The sequence below is a fragment of the Micropterus dolomieu genome, linkage group LG19 (assembly GCF_021292245.1).
Source record: "Micropterus dolomieu isolate WLL.071019.BEF.003 ecotype Adirondacks linkage group LG19, ASM2129224v1, whole genome shotgun sequence".
In the NCBI taxonomy this organism is placed as follows: domain Eukaryota; kingdom Metazoa; phylum Chordata; class Actinopteri; order Centrarchiformes; family Centrarchidae; genus Micropterus; species Micropterus dolomieu.
The window spans coordinates 27,143,611-27,167,914 of record NC_060168.1 but is presented as its reverse complement, the minus strand read 5'-3'; the positions used below and the strand labels follow the sequence as shown (position 1 = coordinate 27,167,914).

At 39.0% G+C, this 24,304-nt stretch overlaps 1 protein-coding gene and 1 long non-coding RNA gene across 3 annotated transcripts in view; one reads left to right on the top strand and one right to left on the bottom strand.

The window, feature by feature from the left end:
- Positions 1–6,446: 6,446 nt before the first annotated feature.
- LOC123958308 lies at positions 6,447–24,153 on the top strand. 2 transcript variants are annotated; one of them, XR_006822031.1, is made up of 3 exons: positions 6,447–6,580; positions 10,315–10,406; positions 23,327–24,153. It is a non-coding gene; the product is annotated as an uncharacterized LOC123958308 (long non-coding RNA). The 2 variants fall into 2 exon arrangements; XR_006822032.1 differs by lacking the exon at positions 6,447–6,580 and adding an exon at positions 6,813–6,852.
- The window catches only part of rxfp1 (relaxin family peptide receptor 1), an 82,393-nt gene continuing 67,975 nt past the window's right edge, over positions 9,887–24,304 (bottom strand). The window contains exons 13-17 of the mRNA XM_046031601.1: positions 24,026–24,097; positions 21,689–21,918; positions 13,312–13,722; positions 11,540–11,758; positions 9,887–10,581 (exon numbers count right to left, since the gene is read on the bottom strand). Coding sequence (XP_045887557.1) covers positions 10,163–10,581; positions 11,540–11,758; positions 13,312–13,722; positions 21,689–21,918; positions 24,026–24,097 — 1,351 coding nt within the window. The 3' untranslated portion in view covers positions 9,887–10,162. The remainder of the gene's footprint in view (positions 10,582–11,539; positions 11,759–13,311; positions 13,723–21,688; positions 21,919–24,025; positions 24,098–24,304) is intronic.

Below are 24,304 nucleotides of genomic sequence, written 5' to 3'. Positions count from 1 at the left end.
AATGGACATCTGATCACAGAACGTGTGTTAAGTCTTACTGCTTGTCGACAGCCTGCTTTTGGCCTGTTGCACGGGTCCCACGCTAGCTGCCCGATCCTATCCTTTTTGATGTGGTAATAAAACAAAGAATAAGGTCAGTTGCCATGGAAACGTGTGTGGGGGGGCCAGTTTTGATTGGCTGTTTAGGGAAATGCCAATGGCTGGTTTGTGTCCCTTTGTCAGTTTAACAGTCAGGCCCCGCGTTATCAGCTTCGGAATCAAAAATGTGCCAGTTTTATGGTCGGGCTAGCACTTAGAGAGAGCAACTTTGACCCCTCCCCTTCTTCTCTGGGGAGGAGAAAGCAATTTAGAGTGGCTCCAGATTTATTCAATATAAAATGCACAAATCCACACCGTTGTTCACTACAAGTACATAATTCCATATGTGTTCATTCATAGTTTTGATGCCTTCAGTGAGAATCTACAATGTAAATAGTCATGAAGATAAAGAAAACGCATTGAATGAGAAGGTGTCCAAACTTTTGGCCTGTACTGTACTTCCTGCAGCAGTTGAAGAAGTTCAGCCTGCCAAAGACAATGATGACGCACTTCTACACCTCCATCATTGAGTCCATCCTCACCTCTTCCATCACCATCTGGAATGCTGCTGCCATTGCCAGGGACAAGGGCAGGCTGCAGCGTATCATTCGCTCTGCAGAGAAGGTGGTTGCAATCTTCCATCCCTTCAGGACCTGTACACCTCAAGGACTCTGAGATTGCAGATGACCCCTCCCATCCCGGTCACAAGCCCGGTTTCAGTCACTCCACTCTATCAGGAAACTGCGGTCCATCAGGACCAAAACCTCTCGTCACAAAAACAGCTTCTTCCCATCTGCAGCTAACCTCATTAACAGGGCCCGGTTCCCCCACTGACACTCTCCCCCTTTCAAATACTGTAAATGTCTTTGCACAAGTAAATATTTTTTCATTTCATCATTGCACAAACTTATGCACATACTTGTTGTTAATTGTTGTTATTCTTTTAACCTGCCCTCCATTCAGGACATTGTATACATTTCCAGAGTCAGGAAACGGGCAGGAAATATCACTGCAGATCCATCTCACCCTGGTCACAACCTGTTCCAGCTTCTCCCTCTGGTAGGCGCTACTGAACACTGTCAGCCACCTGTTAACTGGTTACCACTTATTTATTCATCATTTTCTATTTCAGAGCTGTTCATACCTTTATATTGTCATTTTGTATATTGTATATACTGTATATCAAATCCACCTACCGCATGTACATAACACCTGCACATAACACTTATTTATTCCAACATCCTTTGCACTATGCTCCATCACACGGTGTATGTGTACCTATATAGCTCATCCACCTCCGACATGTACATAATAATGATAATAATTTTACTCCTGCATCCTTTGCGCTCTGCTCATTGCACAATTGTCTCATCGGTCTATATTGTTTTTGTTTATAGTGTGTATATGTGTTCTCTATACTGTAGCCTGTGTGTGATTTTATTATTGTGTTATTATTGTATTGTAAGTAAGCACATTGCAAGCAATGTACAATCCTTAGTCAAATTCCTCATTTGTACACATACCTGGCAAATAAAGCTGATTCTAATTTTTATATTCTGCAAATTTATATATTTATAGCCTATAAATACAATATCCTCTCCCACTGCAATAGGTCAAACCCATTGTAATGCACATGTAAATGTCTGCACATAGTTTTCTTTTTTTACTATTCTTTTATAACTTGCATCTCTTTGTTCCATATTTATATATTTTTACATTTATTTATGTTTGTCTACGTGTAGCACCTTATCACCAAAGCAAATTCCTCGTACATGTAAAATACTACTTGGTACAGTGCTTCATTGACTTTATGTTTCAATCATCTAAACAATGACCAAACTAATAAGATAAATAACTATATATAAGTCAAACAATGAATACTGAAAAAGAGCACAAGCAGATATGAAGCATACATATATTTATTGTCCACATTTCAATCAACAAAAACAAAAATACAAGAACTTCCTTTGTAAATAATTATTGTAGGACACAAGTCAATACAACAAAGTAAACAACACATTTCAAAAACATTTTTTCCACTCATTATATGTAAGCCTGCAGATATTATCAATATATCTCAAGCAAACCGCTGGCTTCTTTGTCTTTTCAGGTACGTATGGGAATAATGTAAACACAAACAGCATATACAACATATATACACATATTATTGTTTTAATAATGAATTTATTTTCCTCTGTGTTATAGCATGTTTGCTAGATATTCAATCATCTGAAAAAATCCATTTCCACAGGAATCAGAAGTTCATTGAACAAAGTATGCACAGAAAAGTTTACGATCAATTCTACAAATGTCTTCGCTGTACACACCATTGTGTAAAAATGTTTAGTATGGAGTAGGTGGTGAGGTCAGTCCAAATTCAAATCCCCAGACCAGCTGGGGAATTTCTGCACAGGATGTATAAAAGACAGTTTAGAATTGTTGCATGTGTTGATGTAACCCACTTGCCAAATGTTCTGTTTGAAGTACTTTCTTTGTTGAACACACTGTACATGTCACATACATTCAGTATTTCCCTAAACAATTTTTGGTGGCAGAGGAAACAAAAAACACTTAACAATGAAATTGACTAAAGACCAACTGCAGAATTAAGATATCTTAGCTGCCTGGAAGACTGCTAAAACTTAGGTTACCTTGATGTACAAAATGTTCTTTGCTGCAAGTAGGTTTGCCTAGTCACTCTTGAAAAAAGAAAGGCATAAACGGGATTGATTCACAGTCCAAAAGCTTACAATTACCTGACTTCTGCTGGTTCAAAGCCTTTAGCTGCAAATTTTAGTTTTTCTTGTCACATAATGTTCCCATGCGACATCCTTACCCAGGGCCTGGAGAAAGACTTTAAGAACTAATGAACTTGCTGCAAAGATGGTAGTGAATTTAAAAAATAAATGCATGTTGTGGTCCTTTTTTAACACACTGTTGAAGAGTTTATCTATGGTGTTTAATATAATTTAGATAAATCATGAGCAGCACAATGACCTACAAAGTAAATTGTTTACTTCCTTGTGTGGTGCCTATCTTATTGGTTTCTGTTTCTGTTTACAGTGGAAATCTAACATTATTCTAAATATTTAGGAACATCTTTGGTTATAAGTAGTCACTGCCGCCCGTGTGATCCCTTTGCATGAGTACACCATCTGCCATGTCAGCATGGGTTGATATACAGCCACAAATGTTAGTTTGAGTTTAAGCTGGTACATTAATGTCAACAGAGATGTTAATATGTACAGTTAGAAATGTATCAAACATGTTTTTCTAAATTATTAAGACATTAGCCCAACATGATGAAGTTTGTCAGTGTACACTACTCAGTGAATCCTATCAGTTTAAAATATTAAGCAGTTTGAGCAATTTTGTTATTTTTAAAAATGCTATAGTTGACTGCCTATCTGTGAGCATTTTTCTATTTTAATGAGCAGCAACTCTGCAGGGACATTAACTCGCACATTTAGCGGGTTTCAAATTCTCCACAAGGGAGAGACTTTAGTTATTGTCAACCCCACTGACTAGGTGCGTTTGACTTCATGCGGCGCAGCGCTGAGATGTTAACATCAGGCATGCTGGTTAGTAATTGGCCCAGTCCCAATGTCCACACTCACAGACTTTGAGGCGTGTTCCCGGGAAGTTCGTGAAGGCTTAGGGCTGTCCCACGGGCAAGTTGTCAACTGTTCGAGGGCTCTCTTACGGACATTTTGAGCTCTTTTTAAACCCTTTTCTTAAGTCCACATATCTGCAGATTTTGCCTGAAGGAATTCCCACACTTCATAGCGGTATGACATGAAACATGGGGGTTACAAGGGTTACCAGGTGACACCCGGAAGCGACAGAAATATCACTGCAAATCTGCCTTATAAGAGAATAAGTTCTTCTAAACAGACAAGCATGGAAACCATAGCTGATGCTAAAATTGTTCGAATTTTTCTTAACATAGTTTTAAGATGGTACATAGAACACATGAAGTAAGAGGAATGCAATCACCTTACTACACACTTAGTTTATTCAACTATTTATTTTAGTTTTTGCTTAATGATGCTGTTTTGACCAACAACAGTGCATTGATTATTGACAAGTGTATTGAAATTTTCCTCTCCTCCACTGTGTAGTGGAGCCTGCAAGACTTAAAAATCAGGTAAAAACATAAAATAAAAAGTGTGCAATGTGTTCCAGTGTCATCAAGGTAACGTGATAATGTGGCAAAGTGCTGTCCCAATCCTGTTTACAGCATTTTGAGTCCTTGCAGCCTCTTGCACTCAATCACTTTCCAAGTGACATCAGTAAAGTCTGTGAGGGTTCAGGGCTTAGGGGGGACACATTGGGATTGGGCCATTGTGAAAGACAAATGCCGCAAGATCAGTCATTGGTCTAATTTCCCAAATTTCTGCCTCCTCGTTCCTCGAGCCTGTGACCTGGAAATCGTTCTCAGCGTGCTATCTTGAAGGACATCTCAGTTCCTAAAATGCACATCAAGGAGCGAGGATAGAGGAGGCTTGCTGGAGGAGCTATAAGCGAGGATACATCGGTGTATCCTTTGTAGAAGTCTTTTCAGCTTCTGTGGCGTTTAAAAGAGGCGTGACATGCAGCTGGACCAACCCATAGCTGGAGCAGGACTCTGCAGTGTTTATGTTGTATTCATAAGTTGTATTCGTTAAGCCTATTAAAAATAATCAAATGCGCGATCGAACTTTGTGCCCTTAATGTCATTTCACTTTGATATCACCGATATTGTTATTGTCGAATGTATGGGCAGCAGTATTGTAAAAATGAGCAGTATTGTGAAACTTACTATCGGCTGGCTGGATGAAGCGCCTCTCCAGAGACGCTGTGCGCATTTACGCACGATCAACAGCAACATAAATTAATATTTAAATCATCCGATGCGCCGACAGGATCCGTCAAGATCCAATGTTAATTTGTGTTCTGTGTTCTTCTACACATACAAAAGGTCTCACACACAGCCCAGGTTCATACAGTAAAACAGCCGTCCTCCTGATCAATCCATCAGTGTGCTGTGCTCCATCAGAGCATCTAAACATGGATTATAGAAGCTGAAAGTTTAATTCTGTTTCCTCTGTCTGTCCTGTCAAGTTTATTACTGCGGGGTTTTTTTGTTTCGTCCCACGATATTGCTGTGACATTATTGCGTTTAAATGACTGACAGCAGCCTCTCTAATCATCAAAGTAAATCATTAAAGATAATACTCAGAGTGGCCTACATCAATATAACACACAATAAAGAAATCACCTGGAAAGCTACAAGAACCTTTGGAGGTGTGGTAAAATGCCAATGCAGGTGTGGTATCTAAATCTGATAAAATAGTTGGTGGGGGTCAAGTGGATGATTTAGCCTATGCGTATAGGCCTATATGAGTTCCGTGTTGCGTAAATGTCCGAGCCATGGATCACACCAATTCAGCTGCTATAATCGTGACAAAACAGTGCAAACAGCTGCTGAAGTCAAATTATTAAGCTGTAATATGAACAAGAGCATTCAGACCTGATCTGCTGTGTTTCATGTTGTTATAATAGTGTCCATGTAGTCTGCACTTGCATTCACGTTTCCCTCACTTGCGTCTTTTCCTTACGTCTTAGTCCCACCCACCGGGGATGCACGGAGAGACGCATGGAAACCAAGCAATAAGAGAAGGAACGAGGAAATATGTTTTTAGAGAAATGAGATGTCCTTTCCTCTGAAGCGTAAAATGTATCCCCCCTCTATTATCTACAGATAATGGCCTACTGTCAAGTATTTTATTTTTATGTATACTTGACATCATGATTAATAACAGGGGGGGGGGGGATATGGAGAGGTTTCTTGCTTCCTAGCAGTAGTTATAGTGGGATATAAATAATTTCAGTCTATATATTCAAACTGCCATAAAATGTATCCCCCCTTACATTACATTACCATATATATACATTTTAAGGCTGGACTAACATGTAGCACTCCTACTGTATTTTCCTCGTCTTCCCAGGCCAATTGCACTTCACTCTCCTCAATTACTCCTCTCAGGGAGCGAGGTATCAGAACTCCTGACCTGTAGCTATCCCATCACATGCCCACTGGACCCGATTGCTATCTCCTCCAAGCCATATCTCCAACCGTGGTGCCGGCAGGGCATTAGCCTACCTTTAATCTAGCTTGTTAAACCAAGTTACCACCCGAGTTCAGTTTTTTTCTGAACAGGTCTCAGCGGAGACATTTTTCTTTTATCAGGAAGCAGCATAAACGGTCTAGGACGATGTACAGTATGGAACGTTCCGTTAAACTGTCGCAGCTGTGCTTGCCTCACACAAACGCCCCCCAGCTGCTGAAGTTGAATTGTCTTGAACTTTTTGTACGTGGCGCGCAGCACAAATCACTGGAAGAGAGACTGATCCTCGCTGTTTGTGAGTTATCAGAATGTATTACCGTTTGCTAAATAGGACATCAACAGGAAGGAATTCGCATAGCAGAGCATCCCAAAACTAGATGAATGCCTATCAGGTAGGCTAAAGTTAAGCTATGTATAATTGACCCTTCGCTAAGCCCCGACCCCCTTAGTTACTGTTGCTAAGTCCGACAAACTGTCGGCGCTGCCACTGACTATTACTGCACTCCCCGGAGAAATAATGTATCGTGAAATTTGTCGAACTGACTCAAACGGACATGAAAAAAATTAAAGATAGAAGCCAAAGCCTACCGATCACACAGTACAAGTGAACCACTGAGACAAAAGACAACGATATGAACGATCAACACTGTTCCTGTAAAGCTGGGTAGGCCTCTATTCATTATTACATTCATTAAAAATCAGAACAGTAGGGCTTTATTACGTTACATTCAGTAGGAAGTTAGCTAGCGTTAGCTAACTAAGATTACATTAGGAACAATCCACGGCCGACATTTCTGGATTTACTTTAAATCGTACTTCTCCTATCAACCTCTCTGGGTGGCAACTGTAACTATCACAAGTGCCCCAGGAACAGCGTTTGGCCATATCTTAGAAAAATACAGCCAAAAAAAGCTAGAAAATTACTCTTTTTTACATTAGAGTCAATGGAGCGCATCCACGGAAGTGTTGGACCTCAGTTAGAGTGAGACCTATACTGCGCTGTGATTGGCCAGCTGTGTATTCGGGGTGTGGTTTAGCAAAGGGTCAATTGTTGCCATGGTTATTCTAGAGCGCCTGCTGTTTACTCGCAGAGCGCTTCTCCCTTTCTGTTTACCTGAGAGAACCTACGGGGCCAAGTGACGCCGACCCAATACTAATCAGCATGCAGTGTGTAGCTATCCATTTCGCTATGGCATTGGATCGCTTGTCTTGCTTTTGTTTATCTGGGCTACTTCTCCCACACGCTGCATCTGTCGAAGCCTCCCTCCACTGCTTGTTTGGGTGGGTGATTTGCAGGTTGATTAACCTCCCACCCCTCCTGTGACCCATTGTTTGACTGTATGTGTATTCAGAGCAAGTGAGAAACGGACTTTCAAAATAATAGCCTAATAATAAAAACTGTGTCAACGTTGTCAGCGTTAATTAATTAACACGATAATAACACCTTAACGTGCCCAGCCCTAATTTAAATACTTGTCTTTGTTTTCAGTTGTTCAGTTTTTCATGTTCTATACCTATAATGTGGTTTTCTTGCAAGAATTGTTCTGTTTGACTGGGCTGACATTAACAACGTGATTCCTATACTAAAGGTTCTAGTTCTGAGTGATATATTGGGATTGCCATCAACAGATGCAGATGTATTACACTGAAAAATACAGATCTCCCTTACATTTAACACAACACAGCAACACACATTCAAGAACATTAGAACAAGTACAGAGACCTACAGAATAAAGGGACCCTAGTCCCTCTAAAGTCCCCGTTAGAAGGACAGGGCAAACAATTATGCATCTTGAGCATAGCGACACTGGAAGTCTAGAACGTGGTGGAGGTTTTGTTGTGAAGTTTCGGTGAGAGTTGCAAGATGAAGTGTCTGCCAATGAATGAAGCGACCCTTCATCAGCAATTGCAACAAATGCACTTTAATGACCTGAGACTTGACTAAATCACTACTATCAAGTGATGGCAGCAAAATGTACTTGAACATATGAAAAATCCACAGTGCATCTTAGACCCACTTGTGGACCTTTACCAACATCAATTTAATATCTGCATAAATAAACTACTTGAGAATAAAAAGCCTTGGCACACTGTATATCCTTGGAATAACAATTGTTGTTGCCTCAAAGCAAAAGAAAGACGTGTTCATATGCTTCTGACATTGTCTGCAGTCCAGCAAATCCTCTACCACCAGGAAAAATCTCTATCACCTGTGTGCCTGACACACAACACTCATCAATTCTCACATCAAACAAGCTCTTACGTTCTAATTACTTGATAATATATCTGTACAGTGTGAGCATAGAAGTTGCAGGTTCTGGCCATGCAGAAAGGCTGATGTCGAGTGACTTAACAAAGCGTAAAAGATTCATTGCAGTGTCTGCTCAGCTTTAGTGGTAAGAAAACCTGTACCTGTCAGCCTCACACAGTCGTAATTGGGAATCAATTCAAATGTGATGAGTTACCCGTGGCTTATGTAACACTGAGTTACCTGTGGGTGATGTAATATCTTTCTAAACTGTGGTCATTGTAGTTGAGTGCCTGTTGTTTTGTGTAAGGTAAAGAAGTCCCCAGCAGATTCCTTTACTGTTGATGGAAAAGTAATCAAAGAGGCAAATTGTGAGGAAAGGAATAAAATTCATGAGCTTGAACACCCAGGCGACTGACTGTGGACATAATGTCTGTGATGTCACTACTTTTATGATTGTCAAAAAATGCCATGACAAGACAAAACCAACAAAGTGTTAGCCCATCTCAATACTTTCCAACTTTCCCAAATCTTGCATCCCCCAGGTCCATTTACAGTGCAGGACAGTGTATGTGGGACTAACACAAAATAAACTACTCTGGCTGTGCCCACGGTAATGAAGGAACATGTCACCAGTGTGACGGCGTGGCTCACTGTTATGTTATTGATGGAGTCACTTGTCATTGAAAAATGCTCCAAAATGTACTTCCCTTTATAGGAGACCTATTATGCTTTTCCATATTTTATGACTTATCCACAATGTTACAATGCCGGATGTAAAATATGGGCAAAGCTTCAAATAATGAGGTAAAAGTATTTAAAAGAAATCCCTGTGAGCCGAAAACCTCAGATTTCCTCCTGTTCTGAACTGCTTTTTCTACCAGCAGCTCTGTACCACATACGTTCCATATATGGTCATTTGCTCCGCACAGCTACGCTCAGTCTGTGTACTACTCAGTGACAACAACAGCCTGGTAACATGCTTCAGGTCTTGGCCACCCTTAAAGAGACAGGAGCATCTACAGCTTGTTTCAGACAGAGGCCTACATGAAGAGTCAGTATAAGACAGAAAATCTTTTTTGAATCATGCAAAGCTGCCATAAAGGACTCACAGAACTACAATATAGGACTGGAAAAGCAGTTTAATAGGTCTCCTTTAAGCCATAATACGCTAGCTAGCATTTTGTCCATATTCTACAAAATATCCACAACTAAATGGCTAAAAATTTGAGCACCACATAATTTTAACAAAGATAAAACAAGTGATCTTGATTTAAGATTTTTTTGCTACTGTTTCTAAAGTCAAGAATGAACTACAATCAACAATTACTTTGCTAGCATTCAACTACAATATATTTAATGAGTCTTAGCCACGCAAACACAGTCAAATGGTTAATGCTGTAGTTCTGTCTTTTAACTCTAGCTGAAAACTAGTGGAATAAAAGCCAAACCCTAAGTGGGGCATGACTTCAGCACTGCATTAATGGATGTCTTTTTGGAGCCCGCATGTAGTCTTCATTAGAGGAACTGTACTGTCTCATAAGGGATAACTAATGATTTTTAACCACAAAGGAGAAATTGGGCATAAATCAAGGAGTGTATTTTTAATAGGCTGGACACTCTAAATTACAGAGCTGAATGAACCTGAATCACATTTAATTAGTTGAGGTTAATCTTTGATAACATTACAAACAGATCCATGCACAATAGATCTGCTGTTCGACACCTAGATGAGTTCATTTGTTTGTGTGTGTGTGGGTGTGACTGTGTGCGACATTGTTTGTTTCTGTGAGCATACCGACAGGCCTGGATGTTGCTTCAACTGTTGCTGTGTGCATGTGATAACGTCATTGTATCCCTCGTTGGTATTTTCCACAGGGGTGAGCTTGGCTAGCGTGCCTGTCATTTCCAGTGGATGCCCCGTGGTGAGGCCGTGGCTGTTCTCCTGCAGGGGCCACATTTCTTGCCAGGTGAGTGACGGATGATGAGCTGGGTGACCGCTGAGCAGAGGCCTCCTTTGCCTGTAGTTAGCCCATACCTGCAGAATGGTCTCTTTGAAAGGCCGTGTTGTCAGCGTGTAAAGGATGGGGTTAAGGGCGCTGTTGATCGGGAGAATAAATATGACCACCCAGGAGCTGATGGTACCTGCCGAGAGAGAAAATAGACAGTGAAACAACAGAGCTGGTATATAGTCTGTTTAAAGATTATTAAGTTTAACATGGCTGTGAGTTGTGAGAACATGAAAGCATAAAGCCTTTTATCATAAGTCATTTATATAATGAATGAAAATCCTTTTAATCCCTACAGGGGACCTAATTAGGGAGCCACAGATTATGTATGTAACAGATTCAGCACAATACTAACTGGTCATTAGGTATACAGAGCAAACTGCACTATGTTGAATACAGTTACATGCTCTTTATACAGTGATAAATACCTTTTGAAAAATCCTTTAAATAAACATAGTAATACATGTTAAATAACTTTAATGACATACAGATAATGCAATACTTCAATGTGATACTAGACCAAAAATCTCTCTTTCGAGAACTCATCTCCCTGAAAGGTGGCTCTGAAAAGTTTGTAGCTTTGCAGGGGAGGGCAGCTGTAGTCACAGAAGTTACAACTGATCCAGTGGCAACCCAGAGTCATGGCAAAAAACATCCATCCAGTCAACAACATCCACAAAAACTGGACAAATCACATTCTCTGCAAATGCTTTGTATGATCAGTACGTACCAAACAGTCAGTTTCTTTGCAACTCAGCTATTTACTTCACTTTTGTGTCATGCTATTGCATCACAGCTCCAAAGTTCATCTGAAAGTGGCAGATTGGGTGATTTACTGGCAAAGCAACAATTATTTGGAACTAGTGGGCATAGCAATCAACAGCGGACAAGTGGATTATGCTGCAACAGCTTTTGGGCCCATTTTGATGCTTTTGATGCTTTTCTGACATAATTCTTATTGCCATTCCTGTGCAATAGAGCAGGTTACAAACCTTTCAGAGCACATTGCAAGCCTATTAAGGAAGCATATGTGATACTCAAAATGTAGACTTTCAGTGGAGTATTCCTTTACATAATATAACACTTTACTGTACCGGGAATCTCCACCTGCAGCAGAGACAGGATCTTGAGGATGAAAATGGGGATCCAGCAAAGGGAATCAGTGATGACAATAGAGAAGAACCTTTTGGCGATGGTGACCTCTTTCTTGATGTGGTTGCTGTATTTAGTGGTCTGAGTCCCTGTTCTCTGGATGTTATAAAACATGCTTGCATAGGATAAGACAATGATGAGGAATGCCACCAAGTTCAGACCTGTAGAAAGATATATGGTTAGTTTCTGCATTGCCATATAACTGCAAAAGCTCATATTTGTACTGTGGATTTGCGATTATAACAAATGCAAATAAATGAAGCCCTAAGGTCATCTAAAGCTGCAGCCCAATCCTCGGTTCTTATCCTGCTGGACCTATCAGCTGCCTTTGACACAGTCAATCACATGATCCTCCTATCCAGACTCTCAGCAATGGGCATCTTGGGTAAAGCACACCTGTGGTTCGAATCCCACCTCTCGGGGCATTCCTACAATTTTTTATGGCAAGGACAATTATCCTCCTCCCACTGCCTCTCCACAGGGGTACCCCAAGGCTCAGTGCTAGGACCTCTTCTCTTTGCAATCTACACCAACTCACTGGGCCCAATCATTTGCTCGCACGGCTTCTCTTACCACTGTTATGCAGACGATACGCAACTCTCCCTATCCTTCCCACCAGACGACCCACCGTCTTGGCGCAAATCACAGACTGTCTCTTGGACATATCTGCATGGACGAAGGCTTGCCTTCTTCAACAAGCGCCCTCTCTAATACTGAACTCTTGGTGATTCCATTCAAGCAATCTATCCACCATAATATCAAACTACAAATTGATTCCTCAACCATAACTCCAACCAGGGTGGTGAGAAACTTGGGAGTCATGATTGATGACCAGCTGTCTTTTTCAGGCCATGTTGCTGCCGTCTCTCTGCGGTGTCGCTTTGCTCTATACAACATCAGAAAAATCAGGCCCTACCTCACTTCTGGTACAGGCCATGTTATCTCTCGCCTTGACTATTGCAATGCCCTCCTAGCAGGTCTTCCAGCTTGTGCGGGGAAACTCCTACAAATGGTTCAGAACGCAGCAGTGCGTCTGGTTTTTGATTAGCCCAAAAGGACTGTGACCTCTACTGGCTACCCATGGCCTCCAGAATCAGATTCATGTCACTAATGCCTGCATACAGAGTAACTACTGGGTCTGCACCCATCTACCTAAACTCCATAATATAACCTTAAGTTCCGTCTCTGCCACTACGTTCCAACGAACGCCGCCTGGCTCTGCCATCCCTTCACACAAAGTAATCCCAGTCCCGGCTGTTCTCATCTGTGACACCACGATGGTAGAATGAGCTACCACACACCATCAGAGCAGGGGCGTCCCTCAAGAAGCTCTTGAAAACTCAACTCATCCAAGAACACTTCCTTTTATAACACCTCTAACTCCTAACATATAACATGCACTTCCTGTGCTCTTTCCCTAGGTATTTACCCCACTTACTAGTATTTATTGCTGCTTTTACTAATATGTATTGTCAGTTGTGGATCTCGTGCTGTATTTGATGCTCTGTTGATGCTTGTATGTTGTTCCTTAAATGTAAGTCGCTTTGGATAAAAGCGTCTGTCAAATGAGTAAATGTAAATGTCAATACAAATACACTCACTAGATAATGAGACGGTGCTTTTACAAGTAGCTTTAGAGAGTAAGTGAATAACAAAAATAACAAGTAAAGATAACAAAAAAGCTCAAAGGACTGTTGTAAGAACAAATCCCCACCCAGGAAAATGACGATGGAGTAAACATGAGCCCAAAGTGTCTCTGGCTGCTCAGAGTGCAGTGGGAAGCAAACTCCATTGGTCCCGTAGAAGTTGCGAAATAGTCCCTTGAAGGCCAGTGGAAGAAAGGCAACAATAAAGCCAAACACCCATATCCCAAAAAGGATGGTGACAGTTCGTCGCCGGCCAGGTGTCAAGTACTGGAAAGGGTACACGATGCAGATGTACTTCTCCAGAGTGAGGTAAGTGAGGAGAAGGACGGATACCTCAGTGGACAGCATGGCCAAAGAGCCGATGACCTGACACTGACTGCTATCCATCCAGGCTTGAGCGTGCCGGTTGTATTCGCCGCGAAACTTCAGATCATACGCACCAATCATGAAGAGGTAGATGCCCATCAGTCCGTCTGCACCTGCAAGGAAAGACAGCTCTAATTTAACATATTCAGAAAATTTTTTGATGGTAAAGATAGGTTTTTATAATTGAACAACTTTAAAGATGCATTCAGATCAAGCACCCTATGAGCGTTTTAAACAAACTTTAGAGTGTTTATACCTTGAGCTTGGTTTCATTCAGAGACATGAGGACAATGTTTTCTGAATTTATTTGAACATCAAATAAAGACTATCTGATAAAGCAGGCATTTTAAAAGCAGATCTCTTCCATGGGAACTGCAATGCAATTTCTTAGAAGTGAGATTATAATCAAATCAAGTACAGAATCCATGGCCCTACATGAAAGCCTTCCTTTCTATGATATGGAGATAGATGAGGACAGCAGCCACTCAACTGCAACTCAAAACCATGCGTAACAAAGGGAACCAAAGAAAATCCATTATGTTCTAACATTCATCCACACCTTCATGTGTTCTGAACTGTTATGATTAGTAAACTACAGTAATTAGAATATACAGCTTTGTTGTCAAGAAAGAAAGATGAAAATAAACAAACAGCATTGCATAATATTGTGAATATACTGTGTGTATCTCCAAAGATGCTTTACTCCAAGCATAAACAGACTTTGAAAAGCGGAAGGTCATATCAATGTGGCAAATGGAAGAAGAAAAAAAGGCTAATGGGGAGTATATTTTATTTAGAGCTATTATCTTTTAACACAGCCTTAGTCTCAAAAGAATTTCATATATCATTCATTGAAACATGCATTAAAGGAATATACATTTAAGGAAATGTGCTTGTTTGCTGGCTTTCTTGTAGGAGTTCCATGAGAAGATTGATACCTATCTCACATCTATCTGGTGAACAGTTAGATGGAGCCAGCAGCTGGTTAGCTTATCTTAGCATAAACACTGGTAATGGGGGAAAAATAGCCTGGCTCTGTCCAAAGGTAACAAAATCTACCTACCAGCACATTTAAAGCTCATAATTTAACATGTTGTAAGCTGTTTCCAGTCTTTTTGCTAAGCTAACTGGCTGCTGGCCGTAGCTTCATATTTAATGCACAGATTTGGTAGTGGTATTTATTTTCATATCCAGTGCGCTGCAAGAAAGTGAATACCATTATTACCCAAAATGTCAAGACCTTTAAAATCGCATGAATACATTCTGATGTGAATAAATATCTTAACATGTGACTCCACATCATGCAGGAAAATGTAAAAAACCCCAAAACACATTGGATAATAGCTTTGACCTCCTGGACTCATGTTCATCAATCAAAGGCTACCAGAAAGGATTGCTTTTGGCTATTGTCCAAAGGTTAAAAGGGGGTTGTCCACAGGTAAAGTATATATGGATATTTATAGTTTAGGCAATAATTGTTTTATCTCGATTCAGTTAAATGTATTGCCCCCTATATGACGACAAGTAACAATACTCGGTTTATACTGTACATCTTGTGGACAGATCTACGCTTTTGCTTTCATGCATAGAATGTTGGCTTTACATCTACACAGATATTTATGCATCTGAACCATTTGAGTAAAAGTTCTCATACACAAAACTCTTGCCTAGAAAAAGCTGAAACAAAACAAAATGATAGTTAAAGCCCCCCTCCAGTGTATTTTGACATTTCTATATATATGTCATTTCCTTACAATTACCCACATCTTTTGCCAAATAAGAAATAGCTTAATTTTGTGCTCCAAGTTGCTTAGTTGTTGACTCGTTAAAAAACTGTCACGGCGTCACGCCTCGTTAAGTCTGAGCGTCAAACCGATAAACATCGTTGTGAGCTAGCTAACCAATTTATCATGTTATTTACTTAGAACTTACAGTAGGTACATGTCTCTGTGTCTGATGGTCGGTTTGTCTTTCTAGTTTAGTTAACGTTAGCTAAGTTAACTAAGTTGTAGTTAGCCAGGTGTAGTTTGCCAGCATAGTTATTGCAGAAAGTAGTTTCCTCCTCTTGGTTTAGTGTGCTGTTCATTTTCATTATGGCATCGGTGCGTGCATTGTTTGTAATCAGTGGTTGGACATCTTGGGTTGAAGGACAGATGACAGAAAACTGCCAGACAACTGCGTAGACCTGGAATTCTTTATGATAAGTAGGCAAGCACAACAACACATACATTTTATTTAACACATCTCAGACTGAACATCAGCAGAGAAGGAGCATTATAAGCTTCGTAAAGGTCGATCTTATGGCATGGCTGAGGGTTGTTACATTTAGTTTGGCTTTTGTTATAATTACATTTTCTTTTTTAGAGAAAGGGAGGACCTGAATCTGTGGAGGCCAGCCATTATTAAACATCTGTACTCGACTGCAGCTTCTTCCACTCTAACTGAGATGCGAAAAAAAGTATTAGTGGTCCAGTCTTCAGTGGTACTGGTTGGTGCCTGGTTTAATTTGATTTCAGTGCCACCAGAAATAAAATATTGTGGAGGTAAATTTCCCAGATTGTGCAAAGAATTTGAATAATTTTATAAATGGAAATGCATCACACCAACATTTGTACTGAAGTAAATCACAGCTAATTCGGTAGAGTTAAGATTCTGTTTTGAAACAGCCATTTTGGAGATTAAGAATAAAAACACATTAACAAGACATTTTACTAATTACAAAAAATGTTACTAGCTTCATGAAGATATACTTTATTGCAGGCTTTTAGCTTGGTATACCTTATTAACATAAAGTAGTTTACATGGATATTCTATGCAAACAAAAGATAAATGCTATTATTAGTCACACGGTTTTGGCTCACAATACAAGAAGAATTTGGTCTTACAAATGTTCTATATGTTGTCTTTACTTCTGGGTTTTTTCACACATGTACAATTTGTGAACTGTATGATCTGCCTTTTCCACAGGTTTCTCTTAGTAATTCTGCATTTCAACCACGATGGAAGCTGAGAGGTTGCGGTGATGGTGTGTTATATTCTATAAACATGTTTTTCCTTTCCCCAGCATACACATCAGCCCTCATGGAGTCCACTGCACCTGCCCCGCTTAGCAGATCTGCCAAAAGATCCTCATGGATGGATGAGGCAGTCGGCCTTTGCCGGTTAACGGTTTAACACTGGACATAAATGTGAAACCAGCACAGAAGTCTTGGTTCATGGTTTTCAGGTTAAGATCTTTATTAATGAAGGCAAAGCCAGAGCAGTCCTACAATTAATATTATCCTCAGCCAAAGACATACTCATTCACATTTGTCTATTTGTAAGATATCTAAAAAAACATCTCTAAAAGGGAGATTTAGATGAAATATGTGTAAGCCAAGGTGTGACTTTTGTTCTCAACATTGCAAGAAAGTATTTTGTTTTGTCATGGTACTCAGTTAAAAGAATGGTCTGTGGGTATTTTCATGTAGAGCCAGTAAATGTTATTTAAAATATTTCCTATTAATAAAATCTTTAGAATTGTACAGCTTTGATTTGCTCTTGAAGTTTTTTCTAGTTGAAAATGTTGTTTCATTTTGACCATACCCATTTGGTGCATCCACACAAATATTTTAAAAAGTTCCAATCTTGTGTTTGTGTTATTGTTAATTGCAATTTATAAATATTAGAATACATTAATAGTTTTATATAAAAGATGTTTAACATTTAATGCACTATGCATCTGTTTAATATGATTGCACCCGCATAAAATGTGATTAATTTTATTGTCAACCTAATGAGGCTGTATAAAATGCGTAAATACTCCATTCTTCAGGACACAACACATAAAGGTAAGGACTTCACAGTGTGCCTGCTTAGGCCCAGCAACCTGCCTGTAAGCTGTATGGTGTGCTTAGTAATATAAGGACACTATCTAAAGCTACAGCTGGTGAAAATATCTTATACATAAACAGAAATAACTCATATTCCGTTTTAATCTCTCCAGTGTACTATTTATCCTCTTAGTAAAGTTCATAACAAGTCAACTTTATATACATGGTTAAGTAAAAGCTACTCCTGCCAGACACTAAAGTATACCAAACTTTACAATGTAGTGATGTTAACACAGCATATCGTTAGTGAACACTCCAGCCGGTCAGTTTTTGGTTGTCATGGTAATTGATTATGTCCGACTATTAACAAAACCCCCATTCTCTGTTCGAGAAAGAACTTTAACCAAAAATGGCAGTTAAAATGGCTGGAGGGGGGCTTTAAATCCCAATCCCATATGTTGTTTTCTTTTACACCTACTTTCTCTGCCCTCTGCAAATTCATCCAAACACTTTGTCAAATTGTTTTAAACGTTTTTCTCTGAGGGACGCCACTCCTTTATCAGTCACTACTTCATGTTTAGTTCTTTGATACTATAGAAAATTCATTATTCAAACCCTCCACTTGAATTCCTTTGATATGGAAGCATGCAATATGCAAGCACACTGTACATATCATCATTAAAGACTCCCTTTATGTTTTTTATCTTAATATTCATCATGTGAAAATTTTATGGGACAGCAAAGGTGAAGCTTTGTTGTGCATAACCTGAATGATTATCAGACAACTACAAGAGCTCTAATTGCCATTCAACACACAATTTTTTGACTGTCTACCTGGATTTACATACATGCAGTGATACAGTATACTTTTTTTATGAAATTCCCGCGAGTACATCAAAGTGTTAAAGATTAAGGTTGACCTCTGGCTGACTCAACTGGGCTCAAAGTACTCTCTAATAGGAAAGAGAGGATACAAGAGACTTTGTGCCCAGTTGCATGGATACTGCGTTGATTTACCTTCTTAGAAAAAGAGAAAAGTGATAAGTGTGTGAAGAAATAACTCCTAGAAAAGGTGTTTGGAAAAAACTGCTACAGAGAGGCAGAGAATACCTGGTGAGAAATGTGTGAAACTGTGAAAATGTGTGGAAGCTGAAAATAAAAATATAGCTGCGAGCGGCAATGATCGGAATCCAAGCAAGTCGTGAAAAATTGCAACATTTGACATTTTCAGAGGAGAAGAACAGATGCAGATGACTTGAGAGATTAAAGTGATGAGAGAATTTGGACTTTAAGATAATTGCGGAAACGCAAACTTGATTTTTACAGCATCAGCTTGAGATCCAAGTGTCATTATATGTTCCTGACTACTGGGTGAAATGTTTAACCCACCTGTTTTGTGTTTCCCAGGTTTAAAGTTTCAGTTGCACAAACACTTTAAAGCAGAGAAAAATAAGAAGAAAGAAGTGTCACGGGATCCACATAAAATAGAGACCTTAAGCTGATGATACACCGAGCAACTTTTAGAGCAATCGTGCAGGGCAACGTTGCCATCAATGGTAATGAGTAAAGATTACTACCGTAATCCCCTTCCCCCACCATTCCGCCACCCGTCCCACACTGCCGCTATCTGTTCAAAACATAGTTGGACTTGCCACTAGCAAGACTGCCCAGCTTTAGAGTGACTATGATCTGGTGTCTGGTAAGAGAAGATCTCCATGGAGAAATGCCACGCTGGTTAGAACTCAAAAAAGAGAGTGTCAAAAAGCTGAACGCAGGTGGCGGAAAACAAATATTCAGGTGAACTGAGCATGAACTGAGTAGTGACCCCAGATCACACAAAGCGAATTTTATAGGAATCCATGCAGCGAATTATGAGGTATAAATTTTTTACAAGTGTAGTGTCCCCTAGCGGAAGAATATCCCAGGACTGCTCAGCGAAGCTTGGACCGAGCATCTGAACAGACGCATCAAGTTTGGTGACAATAGCGGGCATTTATGTAAAATTAGATGTAAATACACAAAAGTAAAATTTATGAAAAAAAACGGATGGACGTATCAAAATTCTTTTGATAACTTTTGATCAGCAACGTCCGTAGATGATTCTGCCAAAGTTTCAGGTCGATTGGCGAAACCGTCTGGGACGAGTTTGCAAAAATAGGTTTTGGACAAAAGTGATAAAATTATAATTTGACATTTTTAGAACGGAAGACCATTGGAGCAAAGATGCAGATGAATCCAGAGATTAAAATAATGAAAGAAGTTCAACTCTAAACAAAGCCATTTTTGAGATAATTGCAAAAACGCAAAGTTGATTCTTATAGCGCCACCATGAATTCTATGAGGGCAATTTTTTTTAGCCTGAGTAGTGGGTGAAATTTGCAACCTACATGCCAATTTTGGTGAGTTTTTGTCCAGCAGTTTTTGCTGCCCAAACACTTTTAGCAAAGAAAAAGAAGAAAGAAAGAAAGAAAGAATAATAAGAACAAAAACAATAAGGTTCCAGCAGCTTTGCTGCTTGGACGCCTACAATTTTATGTATTGAAGTACCAAATGTGTGTTCATTTACAGCTCAGAAAGAATAATTCTTTTAAGTTAACTATTGTTTGGGCTCTAACCCACAACACTGGTGATTCAAACTCTATCTACAGGTCTCTACTTTAACTTTAACTCCATTAATAACTGGATTAAAAGTAAGCAAATAATGAAAAATATCTAGACCACTTCACTTGTGCTAATTACCTTAAGCTCCGTTTTTGTCTGGTCTCAGCCACCAGGTATTAGTGTGCTGCTGAAAACAGTCACATTTGACATTCCAGTAATAAACTTTTAAAGGTCAACGCATAAAGCAAGTGAGCCCCAAAATGAGATAGTAAATAATGGCTGTCATCATCTGCATGGCTTTCATTGTGGATGTAGCAGGAAAGAGAGCAGATATCACTTGTAATGTAGAATTGCTGCTTTGCATATTCTGAGCTCTTTGGTTTCAGCTGCTCTGAGACTTATAGTATGTCCATATAGGATAGTTTATATTTGAATTATAGATGTGAAATACCAGCATAGGCATTGCTACGGACACATTACCTACATATGTTGTGTTTTCCTTCTCTATGCATATACTAGTCAAATTAAATTCACTTTTGGGAATAATAACCATAAATCTAATGTACACCTGGTTCTATACTTGCATAGAGCCATTCAGTGACTTCATGTACATGTGAGTTCCTTTTAAATTAATTAATTTGCTTTATACTGTATTCTCTTCAACAAACTGTCATGAATCCATTTTCCTCCTGTGACTTATAATATCACCCATACTGAATGTCAATCAGAAGCTAACATGCCAATGCCAAAATGTGAAGGAAAAGGCATTCAATTTATTTTTAGCATGAGTGGCTGCAGTTTATATCAAACTTACAAGACAGAGATTAAAGGCTCAGGAGACCTTTGCGGGTGTTTTGTGTTAATTAGCTGATTAGAGCTCTTCTCAGGTCGACATTTGATAAATTCTCTATTCTAAAATTCTAATACATTTTGAAATACTGGAGTTTTGATCTCCATGAGCTTTGAGCTGTAATCATCATTATCATTAAAACAATTCACTTCATGTGTAATGAGTCTGCACAGATAGCATAAATTAAGGTTACATTACAAAACTATATGTAAAGTTAGGGAAAATACTGTATATAAGTCATATTGACGTAGATATAATGTATATGTATACATTATCAAAATTATATGTATTTTATTATCTTAGATAGGTAGATGAGTTAGTGAAAGTGTTATCATTTCTTGCAGTATGAGAACATTTTAATTAAGATGGCAGATACCACATTTTGTAATGGGATTTTATTAATTTCACATTTAGTGTTATTCATGAGGGCGTCTAACAGTGTGTGCAAAATGAAATTAGTGTTGATGAAACACACTGATAAGCACGTTGGGAACTAATTTCAAATTTCCTACTGAGTTTGGAGGCCTTTTTCCTTAGTAGTATTTTGCAGAATTTGTCATTTCCACTTTATCTGTATCAGGCAGAATTCCAGAGATTATTGTCAGGTCTATAAACATAACGAGGTAATTAGTGTTGGTACTCCTTTGTTGTTATTGTGCAGTAAATACCACACCCTATATCCCCATGTGACTTACATAAATTGGATAATACTTATGTATTATATATACTAATATAATGTACTATGATGGTAAACGATATTCTACAAATAAAAAGGTAGTTACTACTACATTCCTCATTAAATGTAAAGTGACTTACAGCAGAGGGAGATGATGCACATGGCGTGGAGTTTGTTCTCTGAGCGGATGTACGAGCGCATGCAGATGACGAAGATGTTGCCAAAGCAGGTGGTGGCAGAGACCACCCAGACAAAGACCCTCAGCACGATGTTGGCCAGCAGGTCTTCGAAGGACGAAATGCCGTCTGTGTTGGGTTTGCAGCTGCGCACATGAGGAGCGTAGCCACAGTACTGGAATTTCTTGAAGTAGCTGTGATTATAGATCAAATAACAGTATCAAGTTAAGTAAAGCATAAGGGAGTCTATTTATTTAAAGCTGTGAACTCTTTGACAGCATTTATTTTTTTCTAAGCTGAGACAGTTGGAAAGCAGATCTCCCTGCAAACAAAGTATTTTTGTTACTGTAGAAGAAAAAGCCCTTCAACAAACTCTCACAGCCCTTATCTCAATGCCATCACATGCCTAAGAAGTAGAAACGGTTGAATATCCAAACTGATTTATTTTTTTACTATAAGCCAATGAATTCATTTGAAATTGTTTTTGCAAATTGGTTCTGCACGTATTGCACAAAACAGCATAAATTAAGTTACATTCCATAGAAATTTGCTGAAAATACTGTGTATAAATCATAAAGACATAAAGATACTATTGGTAGATGAGTCAGTGAAAGTGCAATTAATTTAAAATAAAAAAAGAGTATCAAGTTAAGCAAAAGATACGTGAAACCCAATTGTTTTTGTTCTGATTATTCTTTCTTTCTTTCTTTCTTTCTTTCTTTCTTTCTTCTTTTTCTCCGCTAAAAGTGTTTAATAAGTTTATTTGCAGCTGTGAAGTCAACACTCCTAAACGGACACAGTTAAAAAGCAGAAAGACATAAAAACAAAAATAATAACTTTATTTCAATCCATCCAGTAGTTGTGGAGACATGTCATTCACAAATGTCAACTATGGTGGCGCTGCAGGTAAAGTCAGATAATTCTCAAAGTCAGTAGGGACCAGGGTTTATTGTACAAAACTAGTGGATTGGACAAAGTTGTAGACCAACCGACCATCAGACTACCATATTCCTCGAGCCATGCTGCTAGCAAGGCTAAAAGCTCAACAGCAAAATATGTCTTACTGGGAACATAACTAATAATTAACTTCCTTGGTTAACCCATGTACCTTACAATGAGCAGTTTAGATGGAACTACTTACTACCAAAGAAATAGTCCCTATAAAAAAGGTTTATAACTTTACCTGGGGATTATAGAGAGTGCTAGGAACACTGTTTCTGTAATGTATTGTTGGAAATTCCCAATTCAATGCTGTGACCACCACAGATAAATTCAAGGGAGTCTCACTGAGTTTCTATTCACCTCCACTGTATTGGTGCCAAAGCAGAAATCTCAGAGAATCTCAAAATCTGGACAAATAAAATGAAAAACTGGATGGTTGATAGACTCAAGCTACAGGTTGAGTGAGAAAGTATGCGCTTTGTAATCTGAGTGCCCATTTAAGATTAGATCAATTTTCTTTGAGCAAAAAGAAAATTATCTACATCTTATTGTATGTTACTGGAACTTGAATGAAACTCTACAGTAAAGAGACTTTAAGAGCTTCTGTGATTGTATGCCAGACTGAAAGGACATTTATATTCTCTGTTTCATCCTTTCCAGGACCTGCATGGGTGAATCTGGAGCTGTTTTACCCACAGAGAAGATGGATTACGCTAAGCCTGATTCCATCATCTCCCGGTTGGAAGCGAAGCCTGACAGTCTTGATAAGGCTAGAATGGGACTCGCTACTGGAAATACGGTCTACATGATGAAGATTAACAGTATAAATATAGACGATGACAATGGAGTACTTACATATGAGTCAAGTATTTTAGAGGTTCAAACATCCTCCGTTGTATGTTTTCTATTTCTATCCCTTCTATACTCCTGGAAAATACAAAGACAAAGTTATAATGTCTTTATCAGATGCCACACACACAAAGATCCAACACAGTACTGGAACTTCTCCTCACCAAATTGCTTTTCAAGGACAATGAGAAACATTTATACTAGCCTTTCATACATATTTAAACTTTTGTGTGAGTTCATGTTTGTGTCTCAAAGAAATAGCACATTAACTACATAATATCCAAATAACACTAAAAGACCACCATGCTGTGACCCCCCCACACAATGGGACAACTTTGAGAGAATATTGACCTACTAACTATTCAGGGTCTTTCTTTCCATTTTCCAGGTTTATATCACATTTGTATGTTTGTTGAACTTCTGCACTTACATATGACAGGAGAGCTCTTCAAATATGTCAAATATGCAGGTTTAGTTGCAGTCATTTAGCTTGTAGCAACGTATACTTACAATGACTTCAGTTTATGCAGCTTGTCAAAGTGGTCAACTTGGAGCTCCACGATGGGATTGTACGATATATTCCTGGAAAACGAAGATAAGAAACTCTGTAGTGACAATAAATTTTCATTGAATTGAAATGAATCCATTTATTAATCATGTAACAGTACATTACACTTTATGCTTATGAAAAGGCACAGCGAAGCAACTTTAAATGCTACATTTCCTTTAAAACATTAGTGAAATCTCTAATTCATATTTTATGCATGTGGACTGTTGTTTTCAACTCCC